Source organism: Harpia harpyja, chromosome 10 (assembly GCF_026419915.1).
Source record: "Harpia harpyja isolate bHarHar1 chromosome 10, bHarHar1 primary haplotype, whole genome shotgun sequence".
Lineage (NCBI taxonomy): Eukaryota > Metazoa > Chordata > Aves > Accipitriformes > Accipitridae > Harpia > Harpia harpyja.
The window spans coordinates 17,602,804-17,616,540 of NC_068949.1; the positions used below are offsets into that span (position 1 = coordinate 17,602,804).

The window sequence follows — 13,737 nt, forward strand, 5'->3', positions numbered from 1 at the left end:
TTCATTTAAAAATGGCTTTTAATATGAATCTGAATACAAAAATAACCAAAACACCCTACAGTCATCTCAAGCAAATCCTCAACATTTTCTCTTATCAATTCCCTGACAATTTGGCAAGAGCTTGTTTTCTCTGTTCTGCAGTCATATACTCACAGGCTTCCAAAATATTTACTATAATTAAAGTCTGTTGAACTGTTTTTGCTTTTACCCATATTCTTCCATTCATTCCCAGCACCAGCTCAAACGGGTACAATTGTGACAACTCCTGAATTATTTCACATTTGGGAGCCAAGAGTCTGTAAACAAGATTAAAAAAAGTCAGAGGAAGTAGTAATCGCTCACATTTGATAGACACCACATTATTATCACTCAATAACTAAACCGCAGTACTGGTGTTATGGGACCTATTAGCAATACAGTATCAGATTTTTAATTCTGCTCTCATATGAAATATATGCACCTAAAAAAATACAGCACTTGTGAATTTAGTTGGTTTCTTCTAATTACATTCAGAAGTAACACTTGACAAATTTAAAGTGAATTGATACTTTTAGAACAATTCTATGGTTTAATAAATTCTAAAACTACACTGTTTGACAAAGTGACATTTTAAAGTGCTGCTACTTATAAATTTGACACCAGAGTTAAAGATGTGTCTTTCAAAACACAACTTCCCTTCTCCTTCAGGAGACAATATTAACAGCAGTAAACAGAGTATTTTGTTTTTATTAGGTGACAGCATACTGAAAAATAGAAGTGTCAAGAACATTGTAATACATCTAGGATTAAATCAACCTTCAACAGGCTTCTCAAAGGAAACAAACATATCAGGATTTAGCAGTTTGCTTGTAATATACTGTTATTTCTCTATTTACATACAGACAAGATTTGGAAAACAAGCAGAATGGCTGCAAAAATATTTGTATCAGTTCACCCTGACTTCTGATGGGACTTGTAAACCAGACAAATCATTACTTAAAAAACCCAAGTATGAAATAGCTGCTCTGCATCTCCAGATTGCTTTTCCAAAGAACAAAACCAAAGAAAAAACCCCACCCAAAAGCAACAACAAAGCCTGACTATCATTTATCCATTTAATCTGATATTCTTTGATAGTCATAAAAATCTCATCTTTACATCAGCATAAGTAACTCCAAAGTTCACAGTTCATTTAAAAGCTTATGAAACGGTTCCTGGATTAACATGTCAGTTTTAAATGAAATCCCACAAATTTTGCTTTGGAAGTAAGAAAATGTGTATTCATGTGGAAAGACCCCTTTAATCAGCTGTCAGTCAAATGTACATCCCTCACTATCCCATTAAGCAGAAAAAGGACAGTAAGCATTTCCCATTTTTAAACTCCAAGGTAGTAGGTACATACCTGAAACCCTAGCTCAAGTGTTTGATTTCCCCAGGTCACTAGTTGTATTCTCCATGCTGCCTTGGCAACCACATCACTTTTTTTTTTTTTTAAACAGGTCACACAACACCATATAGAAAAGCATCTAAATCTCTTAAGGGGGAAAATAAACGCTCCTTCTAGGTCAATATCCATACTCTAGTCAGTAGAACTGGTATAAATGCACTAAAACAATTACACGCTCCGATTACCAAATTGCCCACACTGCTCAGAGGAAATAGTTGTGCGAATCCTACCCGCCATATTACATGTTACAGCGACTACTTACTTTTCTTAGTACTTACTTTCTTATTAGACCCAAGGAAACTTTAAAGAGGAAGCCATCTTGTCCAATTATTCCCATTCCACTTGATCTTCCACTGCTGTCTATACAGACCATCTCTGGTTCCATGTCTTTATTTGCTACAAGGAACTGACCATAAATAAGATCTCCCACCTAAACAAAACAGTGTCAAAGAGCAGAAGTACTAGAGAAGATCATACTGCACATTTGTAAGAAATACTCAGTTGATAAAGATGCTCTCATGAGGCGACAAAATAGTTTTAAAATATTGGTGGTAGAAAAATAAACCCGTATAATAAGAATTTTCATTTTCTCTTCTACTAAAGGCAACATCCTCTGGGAATGATTATCTTGTATCACTACTGGAATTTGAAAGATATTTTTAAAAAGTACAGAATTCTATTTCACAGAGTATTCCTCTTTTCTTTTTTAAATACCAAACATGAATTTCTGTCTTTAGACTTTAAGAGTATTAAAAAAATCTAAGCAACCTGCTCTGGTAATCATTTGAGGACAAAAACAACAAACCCCACACTAACATACTTCGTTTTTCTTTACAGCCCACTTTTACGTTCTGGTATTTCAGTTGAATGCAGAAAACTGTGGCACGCATACGCCACACAACTGTTGTAACAGTGTTATTAAAGAACTGTTTTCTACCAGTATCAGATGGTGTAAAAGCTCGTTCTAGAGCCTTAAATTCAGAGTGCCCCCTTGGATGCATGTTACTCATAAATCACACCTACGGCTGGCAAAAATTAAAACGTACGGAGTGCAAAAGCCTGCCACCTGACAGAACTCGAGCCACACTAGTTACACGTTCTCTTAAGACGCCTCAGAAAGCCCACAGCCTAGTCACGCAAAAACCTCCGAGGAGGGCCAAGGCAAAAATCACTGCAGACAAACGCGCACTCCTCCTTTTACCTGCGGTTTATAAAAATACTTTTACTATGCAAGACTGCTAAAACGTAACAGGAGCGCCACCAAACGACACCGCCGACGCGTCACCGCCGAGGAACAAGAGCATTAACCTGCACATTCGGCCTGTTCTTCTTCGTGGCGCCTTCGAAGGCCAAGTAGGACAGCGACGCCTGCTCGCTCCCACCGACGTCCAGCTTAAACACGTCTCCCGCCTTGGCTGTCACTATTCCTATGACGTGGTCGCCCTTGACCGGAACATACTGCAAAGGGGGGGGGGGGGGGATCGGTGGTCAGCGCGGCCGGGCAAGCGCGGCCGAGACGGGGGCTCTCCCGGCACACGCCCGCTCCCCCCGCGCCCCTACCCGCTTCTGCTGCGAGTCCACCCAGTAGGCGCCGCCCGCCGCCCCGCCGCCGCCCGCCTGGCGGTGCCGCAGCAGGCCGCACTTGGTCACCAGCAGCCCGGCCACGCACCGCCGCAGGCCCGGCCCGCAGAGCAGCCGGCCCCGCGGGGCCGCGCCGGCGCCCAGCCGCAGCCGCTCCCCGTCCTCGTCGGGGCGGGCGGGGAGGAGCAGCACGTCCCCGGGGAGCACCACCCGCCCCACGCACGCCTCCGCCGCGCCGCCGCGGCCCGCCGCCATCGCCGCGCAAGCGCAGGACCGCCGCCGGGCGCCGCGCAGGCGCCGGGCCGGGCCGAGGCGGGAGGCGGGAAGCGGGAGGCGGGAAGCGGGGCTGACCCCCGGCGGCGGCGGTGGCGCAGGTCTACGGGCCGCGGTGAGGCGGGCAGCCGCGGCCCGGGGCTGGGCTTCCCCCCAGCCCCGGGGCGAAGGCGGGGGCGGCGCCTTTGCCGCCCTGGGGAACGCGTTCGCGGGGCGCCAGCGACATCCTCCGGCCAGAACAGGAACACCCGCTCCCGGCGCGTCCTCTCGACCTACCGGGTCACCTGCAGGAAGTACTGCGGCCAGCTTCTCGCCGATCAAAAACCGGTTTCAGCAGCCGCGTGCTTCGTTGCTCCCGGGCAGCCTTTCGTTCTGGAAGGAATTCATTCTGCAGCCTTTCGTTTCTGCTAGGGAAAGACCACGATAACGTTAGTGCAGCTAAGCTGCAGGATGAATACGGACACCGAATTAACGCTTTCAGCTGCAATCACTTGCAGGGTTTTTTAATACCCGATTAAGAGTGGCCAGTGAAACAAACAGCTGGCCAAGTCCGAAGTGAACGTCAGCCGAGAACTTTGTCCGCGAGGAGAAAAGATCGCTCTGCTGTAATGCTGGAAGTCTTAACTTCAAGCATGGGAGACCACCGCTTTGTTTGAAAAGGTGCCCTCCACTTGGCCACAAAATCCTTATTCAGTGTTAGCTCAGGTTCCTTCTGCTAAAATTCCACCAGTATCTTTCTCCCCTAAATTGCTTTCTATCTGTGTGTATGTATTTGTACTCACACACACACAGACTGATTTAATCTCCAGGTTCCTCAGGAGGGATCTGTACGTTGCCGGTTGGCTGCATCCAGGACTGACTGACGGCGGGTTGTCGTTTTTGTGGACGCCCCGTCTGTTACGGGAGGAAACCGTTCACGGAGAGATGGCCTTAAACGCATTTCAAGTGGGTTTCTCCCTAGGAAGACCCCACCGCGAACCCAGGGACCGGTAGCGGACGGCCCGTTTCGGCTGTATCGCTGCGCCGCCCGTCGATGCCTCAGCGCCCCGCCGGGGCTCACAGGGCTCCCGCGACGGAGGCGGCTGCCGGACGCTGCGCCGGGCACCCGCCTCCCGCTCCCCGCGGGGCGGTGGCTGGCACGGCCCACCCGGCACCGCCCCGCCCCGCCTTTCCTCCAATCGCGTGCCTCCTGCCGGCGACGTGGCGGTCGCGGTGCGCCCGCGAGCGGTGTTGCTTAGCAACCCAGCGCGTGGTGGGGCGGTGCGCGCCTCGCCATAGCCTCTCCGCGCAGGGCGCCGTTGCGGCTGCCGCGGCCCCGGAGCGGGTGGAGAGGCGCCCAGCCGCCGTTGGGCCGGAGGCAGGCGGTCGGTAGCGGGGAGGGTCTGCCGTCCCGGGGCTCCGGGAGCAGCGGGAGCGGGGCCGCTCTCTGAGGGAAGGCGAGCGGGAGGAGCCGAGGGCGGTCGGGTAATTACCTTAGCGACAGCGCGCAGCCCCGCGGCGCCAGAGGCAGGGGGGCGACAGCACCGGGTCCTAGTGACAGTCCACGGAGCACCGGGCGAGGCAGGGTGACGCGCCAGGTCCACTAGGAAAGCCGAACAGCACCACGGGAGCAGGGCTAGGGAACAGGCCCGCCCAGCGCGTAGCTCAGGGCGGGAGGGGGGTGAGGTAAAGGCGCCAGCCTGTGCTTAGATGGAGTCCGGCGGCAAGAGGACGTGGGTGGAGGCTCCAGGTGAAAACGGTCGGGACAATTAAGGTCTTACTAGTGCTCTCGGGCCCTGACAGCTAGCTCGCGACCCGCTACCTCAGGAGCCGGTGCGGACGCGGAGGGTGAGAGAGATTTTATATCCGCGGCATTTCACACAGGGCAGCGTGAAACGCCCTGGCTTCCCTCCTGCCGTCGGGCCGTGCGGCGCAGAGCTGCGCGGCGTCTTTAGGGGCACCCGCTGCTCGACGGGCACTGTTCCTAGCGAGGGATCCGCTCCGCTGCCTTCTCCGGGCCAGGGCTGCGCTACGCGGGCTCAGTCCCGCTGACAGCAAGCGAAGAGTCTTTTCAGCATTGCAGAAGTCGCGTTTCAGATGTGTTACGTGTTTACTGGCGCAGGGCCAGTAAAACCTTGTGTGTGCACAGAGATTTGTGCCTTTCTTGACTGTATAGAGTGAATGCTTCCAGCCTTGGTCTTGCATACGTATCCTAAAGATAGCTTTGTTAGTTCATACTAAAACCTATCCTTAATCATTCACAGAACTACTTCGCTGTTCTTCAAATATCTGTCTAGAAGTTTCCTATGTCCTGTTGTGGTTTTTTTGCTATTGTGCTGACCTAGAATTACCAGCATATTTCCAAGCAGTTTCTGAATTATACATGCCTAAAGAGTAAGGGGGGGGGGGCATTGAGTACTTTTTCTGCAGTGCTTGGTGAAACTGATCTACCGCTGGAGCTTTTAAGAACTAAACCAATATTAAATTTAAATAACTTTCTTCTATTAATTGCCAGGTTAATAAAAAGAGTAATGTCATATTCAGTATTTGGTGCCTGAGGCAATAATTCTTAAAAACCCTAATTTAATTCTGACATTGATGGCTAATCTCTGTCTGTTGTCAGTAGATGTGAATGGAATCTCAGTATCTGAAAAGATGCCTGGGAAGTTGCTTGAAAAAGGGACTGGCAGAGGTTGTAGAGCATCAGCCGGCAGATCCAATAGAGTATCTGGCACATTGGATTTACAATTACAGAAGAATCTTAGATGAAGAAAAAAAGGTGGATCCATCTTGGGCAAAAAAATTCATGACAATATAATTGATGCTATTTAATGTCTCTTTATTTTTTTAATTGATTCTGTGTTACCTCTGAAATAGAGAATGCTGGAGAGAATTGAGCTAGAACAACAATGGGAGGCGGCCCTGGTAGAACTCGAAATGTTAAGAAAAATGAAGGAAGAAGAGCTAATGATTCAGCAGAAACTTGAAGAACAACATCAGGTTAATAATACTTAATAATAGATAGTTATAAATGGTATATGATGCTGTGGCATCTTGTAGCTCTCTGTATACTTCTAATCTCTGTATAATGATTTTGATAGAAGGTAGCATAAAACAAGTATTTTAATCTAATTTTTCTAAATAATAACTGAAATGATTAGTCAGCCCATGGGAAGAAAAACTTACATACTAGGCAGTAAAATGTTATAAAAAAAATGAAGGAGCCTAAGGTAAAAAGCAACCAATTTAAGACTTACATGAGAAGTAACTTAAAATAAGCAGACTATCGTCCGTAGTTAATAATGAACAAGAGCTGGTGCAAATAAAGCTAGAAATCACTGCAAAAATTTTTGACAGGCCTGCTAAGAGGCCTGGGAGTAATAACCAATCATTGTCTGAAGCTACTTCCATGTAATGTCAGTAATGCAAAAAAAGGTAATGAGAATGTATACACAATTATAGAGTCCCGAAAATGGTTGGTAATGAATGAATGAAGACTGCATATGTAAGCAGTATGTATAGTGTGATCCAATGAGGTCCCTTTTTCTTTCCTTCGCTACCTGAGCATTCTGTTGGTATGAAGCAATTTGAGTCCTATGCTATATGGACTTTCAATATGAGAAATAAAGATAAATATCTGTGTTTCTAGCTGTTCTTTATAAAGGAGTCATATGAATTTGACCACACGTGTAACAGCCTCAGTGTTGCTGTGATAATGTTGACATTATCTGACTGGATTTTTTTACGTGGCTGACTTTCACAACCTTAAAATCAAGAGTAATTTTAAATCTGTGCTGATCTTGTTAAGCCCAGTTCTAGTGTAAGGTGCATTCATTCTATTTCACTTGCACTTTTTAAATTTGGACTTTACAAATTTGCAGACCGAAAGTTATGTGCTTAAGGATTTCATGAGTCATTTAAAATAGTAAATGGAAATAAGAATATGAGATAATTCACAGACAATTAAATAAGTTATTTCATGTAAACTGCAGGAAAGATGTTGAACAATACTCACATTAGACACATTTTTTAACCTAACTCACAATTTTGGCTATAGTCACGTACTCAGGCATGGTTTGATTATATGTACCAAAAATGAATGTGAAAACTAGTTACTACAATATGACCATATTTATAGCAACTGCTCACAAAACGCTACAGCAAACAGTATTCTCCAGGCCTTAGTGCTGTTGAATGTGAACAGTTAGATTATGCAGTTTCTGAAGTTTTGATGCAATAGGACTTGGCTCACAAAGAATAAACACTTTGTATTAGATATTTCCGATTGGAAATATTAAAGGTTGCTGATGAAGATGATAATAATGTTAATGACATTGCTTGCCAACCTTTTCTGTAAGTTTGATTCTATATGGATTCAGCTGTCTGTGCTAGATACTATACGAAGTATCAAAGAACTTAATCCGAAGTATAGGAGATAATGAATATAGACTGATAAAGAGCATGCGGAATGAGACAGTATCTTAAGTGTGTACACTAACTTCAGTTGTCTATTTCTTCTTCCTCTTGGCAGTAAAGCCTTTCTATCCATGTGTGTCTAAAACCTATGAAAATGTTGAGCTAGGTAATACTGAAAGGGCTTTATGTTATTAACATTGCAGTTATGTTTTCTGCTTCCTTTTTTATTTTATTTAAGATTGCAATCATGAAATACATTGTAAGCAATGGGGTAGGGAAGATGAATGTGGTTTTTTTCCTTCTAATTTGTCCTTTCTTAAACTGTCTGCAGGGTCAGCTGGAACAAGAACGTGAGGAGTTGAAACTGCAGAATGAAGAAGATGAAATGCTGTTGCAGAGGAAAGATCAAGAGGTTTAAGCCAAAGCTTAGTCAGTGGTTTGAAAGTACTGTTAATCAGCTGTCTTTGCCAGGTGGAGGCATTAAATACGAAACACAAGGCAGAAGCCCATGGGTGTTGAACTAACACATAATTAAAAAAAAAAAAAAAGTTAAAATGGGGGAAGAATGTCTAACACCTTGCTTCCAGTCTGGGTTTTATACTTGAGTTTTGGTCTGTTCTATTAGGTTTATTTAGTTTATATTCAGAACAGAGCATAAATTTATTGCAAAATTTAGCCTAAGGTCAGCTTAGTTGATGCTTTCACGTTCCTTGATGGTATTTATGAGAAAGTATTATAACTTAAGTATGTCTAATTTAAGTGTCTAGGCAGTAATGCTTTACAGTGTGCTAGCACAAAGTCCATTTGCTGTGCCTGGAAAAGGAACTGTGGATTGGAATTGGGATGCCTCTTGATTGTGAGATCTTCCTGGTGCACAGGAATTTACACTAACAGAAGAGTGCGTATACAGATGTCCATGTAAATGTATGGTCTTTTAATGCTATTTCAGTAAAAACATACACTGATAATTGGCGTGCTTATCTCAATAAAGCTTTTAAATATGAATATCTCTTACATTTACATGGAGCACATCATATTTTAGAGATATGTACATTTTTAGAGCACTGTTAAAATACTGACAGAACATAATTGTAGAAAGATGACAGTATTAAAGTGACAGAAAAAATGAATATGTAGAAATTTAAACCAAAATTCCTGTTATTTAAAAAAAACTGATAAAAATAGTCTTAGCAAGCATACAAAGACCATACTCACATACTAACACGTTTGTATAGCATGCATCTAAAGTACCTCTTTATATTAATACATAATGTCATTTTAACACATCGAAATATTCTCTGTAGATAATTATTCATGACATGGAATACTTTTAACCGAAAACTGGTTTTCATTACCATAGGAAAATGAAAAGACGATAGCTGAACTTACAGATAGACTTGGAGCACCTAATTTGACCAGAGTTGAGGAGCTAGATGAGAATGGACAGTTTGAGGTAAGTGTTTAGAAAGAACAGGGAGATTATAAATGATTGATTCTTACAGATTTGCTTTTCTGCACTGACATATCAAAGGTTAAAACTGTTGCAGTTAAGGCTGTGCTGGTTCTTTCCTATGGTTTTAAAGGATGGTATTTTGGCCACAACTTCCAAACTGCCCATAGGCTGTTCTCTGGTACAAGTTAAGCCATTCTAAAAGACTGTGTGGTGTTGGCTGACTAAATCTTCAAGATTTAAAGTGCCCTTTTGTATTCAGGTGCATTACAAATGAAAATATGAATATCCTCAGAGAGGAGGTAGCCTTCCTTTGCCATGTGAACAGATAGTCATGTACAACATGTACTAAATCACAAAAGATTGCTCACTTTTGAGTGATTGAAGTAATTTATATTTTTCTGGTTGGTGTGAAGTATATTTTTTGTGCAGAAGAATGTACTCTTGTGCAGAGATATCTGAGAAAACATTTAACATATAACACCAGATACTAAGGACACACAGCGCTCACTAAGGCTGGGGCCTGCTGAGAATCAGGTTATCTGAGCCCTGTGCCAAGATGAATGTACTGCTTTCAGTACCACAACTATGGCTCTATGCTGTGATCCTCAGCTATCTTCTATGCCCAGCTTTTTTTTTTTTTTTAAATTATTATTCCTTTTATACTTGACAGTCCAGGGAAATGAGAGAACATGAATCAGCCTTCATTTATTGTAAAGCATGGCAGTACGTTTAACAGATGATGCCAACTCCTGTGAAATCATCTTTATGAGTATTCAGTGGTCATAAAGATATTGGCATGGTCTGACTTTTTCCAGTTAGAGTATTCACAGTGGTATGACTTGAGATTTTGATATACTAGTTTTAGTACATCATTATCAGAACCCTTTTTCCTTTTTTAGCCTTAATAATATGCTTTATGCTTAAGGTTACTTTAATAACAGCCTGTTTTATAAGTATTCTTTAAATATATTTATGAACATAATTATGACTGTACTTCGGGACAGGTTTTCACAGGTGTTTTTTTACCAGGGTAAATCAGATGAGTTCTCAAAATCTCCTATAGCCCCAATTTTTACAATTTTCTGATAATTACATATTAAAAAGTATTCTTGAGGCTTCAGGCCTATTTTATGTGTTCTTAAATAAATGAATTGCAAAACCAGAAGTGAACATGAGTAGTAAACTTACCTGCTTCTTCTTGTATGTGCCAGCTTCCAAGTTTTCATGCCTAAAGTCATTTAAAGTTGGATTACATTGGCCTTTGGTGATGTTATTTCAGGTTTTACGGTGATGTTTGTTGAATTAAACTACAAATTAAGAACAGGTCAATAAAATTAAAATATATAGACTTGTACTGTTGAAACTATACTGCTCTCAGTATCATAGTACTTTATCCAGACTTGCTGGATTTTATAATAAAAGTCTGGTGATAAACTTCATTGCATTTCACTGAATGGAAGAATACATAATTATATTGATGAATACCGACTTGTCTTTCACTGAGTTTTTTCTTTTTCTTTTCTCCTCTTTTTTACTTTTTGCAAAGTTCAGTTAATGCTGGCAACTGATAGAATATATTTTTTGGTTTTTTAGAGTATAAGAGATCTCACGGCAGAAGGAGAACAAGAAAGTTCCCAACTGATCTGAAAGCAGTAAATATATTTTCTACTCATTACTTGCTGATCCTGAAGTGTAATATCTTAATTTATGTATTTTATATATAGAACTGATTTACATACCTTTTGTTTCAGTTTCTGTGCTTTCTGAGTGTTTGTATAAAGTCTGTTAATTCTGGCATGTGATGCTTCCTTTTTGTTCTTAAACCATTGTAGCTAGCACAGCTGACTCAGAGGAAGAAAACTGCAACTGAAATGAAAGCAGTAAATATATTTTCTACTTATTGTCCGTTGATTCTTGACATGTAACCGTAATAATTATAGATATAATTAATGTGTCAAGATTATTTTGGAGTACAGGCTACAATATGATAATTTTAATCAATATTAAAAGAATAAAAGATTATTGAAAAAGGATTTTCCAAGAATTTGAATGATTTCTGATAGAAAGTAGGAGTGATCTACAGATTAGAAGGTGTGGAGAGAGTTCTGCACATCAAACTAGATGCAAAAATCAAGTCAGAAGATTTTCCAATTTATCTGGAAGAGAGAAATTGAACTCTGTGTGACTGCGTAGGCAGATGTACTAAAAGATCTTGTCTGTCTTGGAAATCATGAGGTGCTTTCTGTAACACTAGGTGTTTGCTCTAGGCTTTATAATAACCTTTTCTGGTTATTGTGTGATATTAGGTGAGCTGCAAGTGTCTGCATAAGAGTTTTAATTAGTCGAGTCTTAAAATAATCTTTTCTGCTTTTGCCTTGAATTTGGAAATCAATAAATTACATCTGCGTTGTCTTCACTAACTACCATTATAAGTTCTCAAAGCTTCACTTCTAATAAAAATTGGAAGGACATTTAGCTTGATCCATATTTATCTATAAAAATAAGTTTTATAATTCTTAAAGACTGCATTAATTTTTATAAGAACAAATTTCTGTCATCACTAATATCTTGGTACAGGTTGTCAAGAATGTTCCATGTCTGTTCATTATAAATAGAAAAGACACCAGCATTAAGAAATCCTACACTTCTTGGCTAAAACAGGCCTTTGCATCTCAGTGTCTTCCAATAATACAGGTTAGTTGGACAATTAACACTTAGTCATTGCCAATATTGTGCAATGAAAATACTCTTCATTACAAATTCAGTGCATAGTTAGTGCATTCACTGCATTCTTCAGTTTTGGGATAAAAGAGATTTTTGGGATAATTTCACTTTAATATGTTTATATTACAGTTAGCTTTAAGGGTTTTGCTATCTTTGGCAAACTTAAAAATATCTACATACCCAACAGGCAAAGGTCAATCATGTAATAAATATTTTTATGCTCTAACTTGTTCTGTTCATGTAGCTCATACTAGGCATAATCCTACCAATTTTTAAAAAGGTGAGCACTATTGATTTCTAGTATAGTAATATATTATTTTTCCCTTAAAAATAATAAAGTACATTTATTAAAAAAGTCCTGTTGCCCTCTTTTTTGCCATATTGCTTTTTAGACATTGTTAATTGGTGTGTCTTATATGAACATCCTTAAAATCAAAAGAGAAAAATGTCACTTTCCAGGTATAAATATTTAGAAATGTTTGTGTAACTTTTTAAGTAATGAAAAATGGAACTACTTTTGTGACTAGGTGGTCAGGATTTGCTATCTACATTTATTCTGCATTGGTATAGGTTTGCAATTTCCATGACAGTCAAGAAGCTTTTCTGTGGAATGAATATACCCTTATGGTTGATATTCCAGTAAACCGATTTTGTCACAGTTTATGATTATATTTATTAGTAACCATTAAAACAGTGTCATTTTAAGGCTGCATTTTTAAGGTACTACAGTTCTAGTTACACCTATTAACACTATATGCACAGCAGCTTCTTGTGACAATCTCAAAGGGATTGAGTGACTGGATAAATAGATGGAGTTTCCCGTTTGAGCCAGTATGTATAACTGGATCTTGTTATTTAGATTAAAATTTTCAAAAATTGATAAGTAACTTGTGTCCATTTACATTTTACATGATTGGACAATCATGTTGACTATGAAAATTTCAGCCCTCATACAGCCTTCATATTTAATTGGAAAATATGTTCAAGTTATAAGGCAGTATTTTAAAACATGCTAGTAAATAATTCTAATTACTACTTCCAACATGTGGCTTTCATTTTCTATCTTTTTGTAACATTTGTATCTTTCTTTGATTTTGTTATATGTGTGTCCACTAGAGTGCATCCTAAATAAACACACTGGCGGCTCTGTCAGTTACAACCCATTAAAACTACAACTTTTGTTTGTCATTTTGTTTCAGCTTATTTTTTAACTGTGACTTTTTCTTTGTGATCCTGCAGTTTGTATTCCCCATTCTCTTTCTAGATAGGAATTGAATTTTTGGATGGAAACTGCTATCAGAAAATTGCTTAGCAAGGGTCAAAATAAAACGGTAGATTCCAATTTACCTGTTCCTTTGCTGTTATATTATGTACAGAAGACATAAGTTGTTCAAATGTTATTTATAGGAATTCCCATTTTTTCGGGATTTGATGTGCATAGACCTGGTGCATTGATCACCTTCTACAGCTTTATAGGAATTCTTATGTTAGATATGGGACCAGAGGGTAAACAATTCTTGGCTCAGTGCTTTCTTAAGGTGCAAAGCAGTCTGTAGGTAACTTGGAAACGTAGTTCACAACAGAGATGACTTCTGCTTGGGTGTCTACGCCTGGAGGGAAATTAAGGCAGCTTAAAATCATCTTTGGCTTCGCCTCCTGAACTTTAGTCGTCTTTGGAGTATAGCAAGCTAGAGCCTGGAACAGGAAGAGAACAGAGGAGAAGATACTATTTTGTTGTTACTGCATGTGATGTGATTTCAGAAGTGTTAATACAATTTAACCTCTGCTTAAAATCTGAAGTCACATATTGAAAAAAAAATGCAATTACCTAATGTAACTTCAGCTACAGCTTAGACTCCCTTTGAATACACTTTTGTGGAATGAA

The 13,737-nt window shown here is 40.8% G+C and overlaps 2 protein-coding genes and 1 long non-coding RNA gene across 11 annotated transcripts; 1 reads left to right on the forward strand and 2 right to left on the reverse strand.

The window, feature by feature from the left end:
• Positions 1-3,285, reverse strand: EXOSC3 (exosome component 3). Its single transcript, XM_052800227.1, has 4 exons — positions 2,987-3,285; positions 2,735-2,884; positions 1,705-1,856; positions 1-296 (listed from the first exon to the last, which is right to left on the reverse strand). Exons 1-4 carry the CDS (start codon positions 3,260-3,262, stop codon positions 95-97), a joined length of 780 nt encoding a protein of 259 aa, XP_052656187.1. The 5' UTR covers positions 3,263-3,285; the 3' UTR covers positions 1-94.
• On the reverse strand, positions 709-1,698 carry LOC128147560 (uncharacterized). Its single transcript, XR_008237043.1, has 2 exons — positions 1,229-1,698; positions 709-1,193 (listed from the first exon to the last, which is right to left on the reverse strand). It is a non-coding gene; the product is annotated as an uncharacterized LOC128147560 (long non-coding RNA).
• A 393-nt stretch (positions 3,286-3,678) lies between the features above and the next one.
• DYDC1 (DPY30 domain containing 1) lies at positions 3,679-13,027 on the forward strand. 9 transcript variants are annotated; one of them, XM_052800238.1, is made up of 8 exons: positions 4,542-4,744; positions 5,886-6,038; positions 6,137-6,259; positions 8,007-8,087; positions 9,036-9,128; positions 10,722-10,780; positions 10,961-11,001; positions 11,706-13,027. In XM_052800238.1, exons 2-6 carry the CDS (start codon positions 5,892-5,894, stop codon positions 10,773-10,775), a joined length of 498 nt encoding a protein of 165 aa, XP_052656198.1. In that variant the 5' UTR covers positions 4,542-4,744; positions 5,886-5,891; the 3' UTR covers positions 10,776-10,780; positions 10,961-11,001; positions 11,706-13,027. The 9 variants fall into 9 exon arrangements, with proteins under 9 accessions (XP_052656194.1, XP_052656195.1, XP_052656198.1 ...); XM_052800237.1 differs by having other exon boundaries at positions 10,961-13,027; XM_052800234.1 differs by lacking the exon at positions 4,542-4,744 and adding an exon at positions 3,679-3,940 and having other exon boundaries at positions 10,722-13,027.
• Positions 13,028-13,737: the final 710 nt, after the last annotated feature.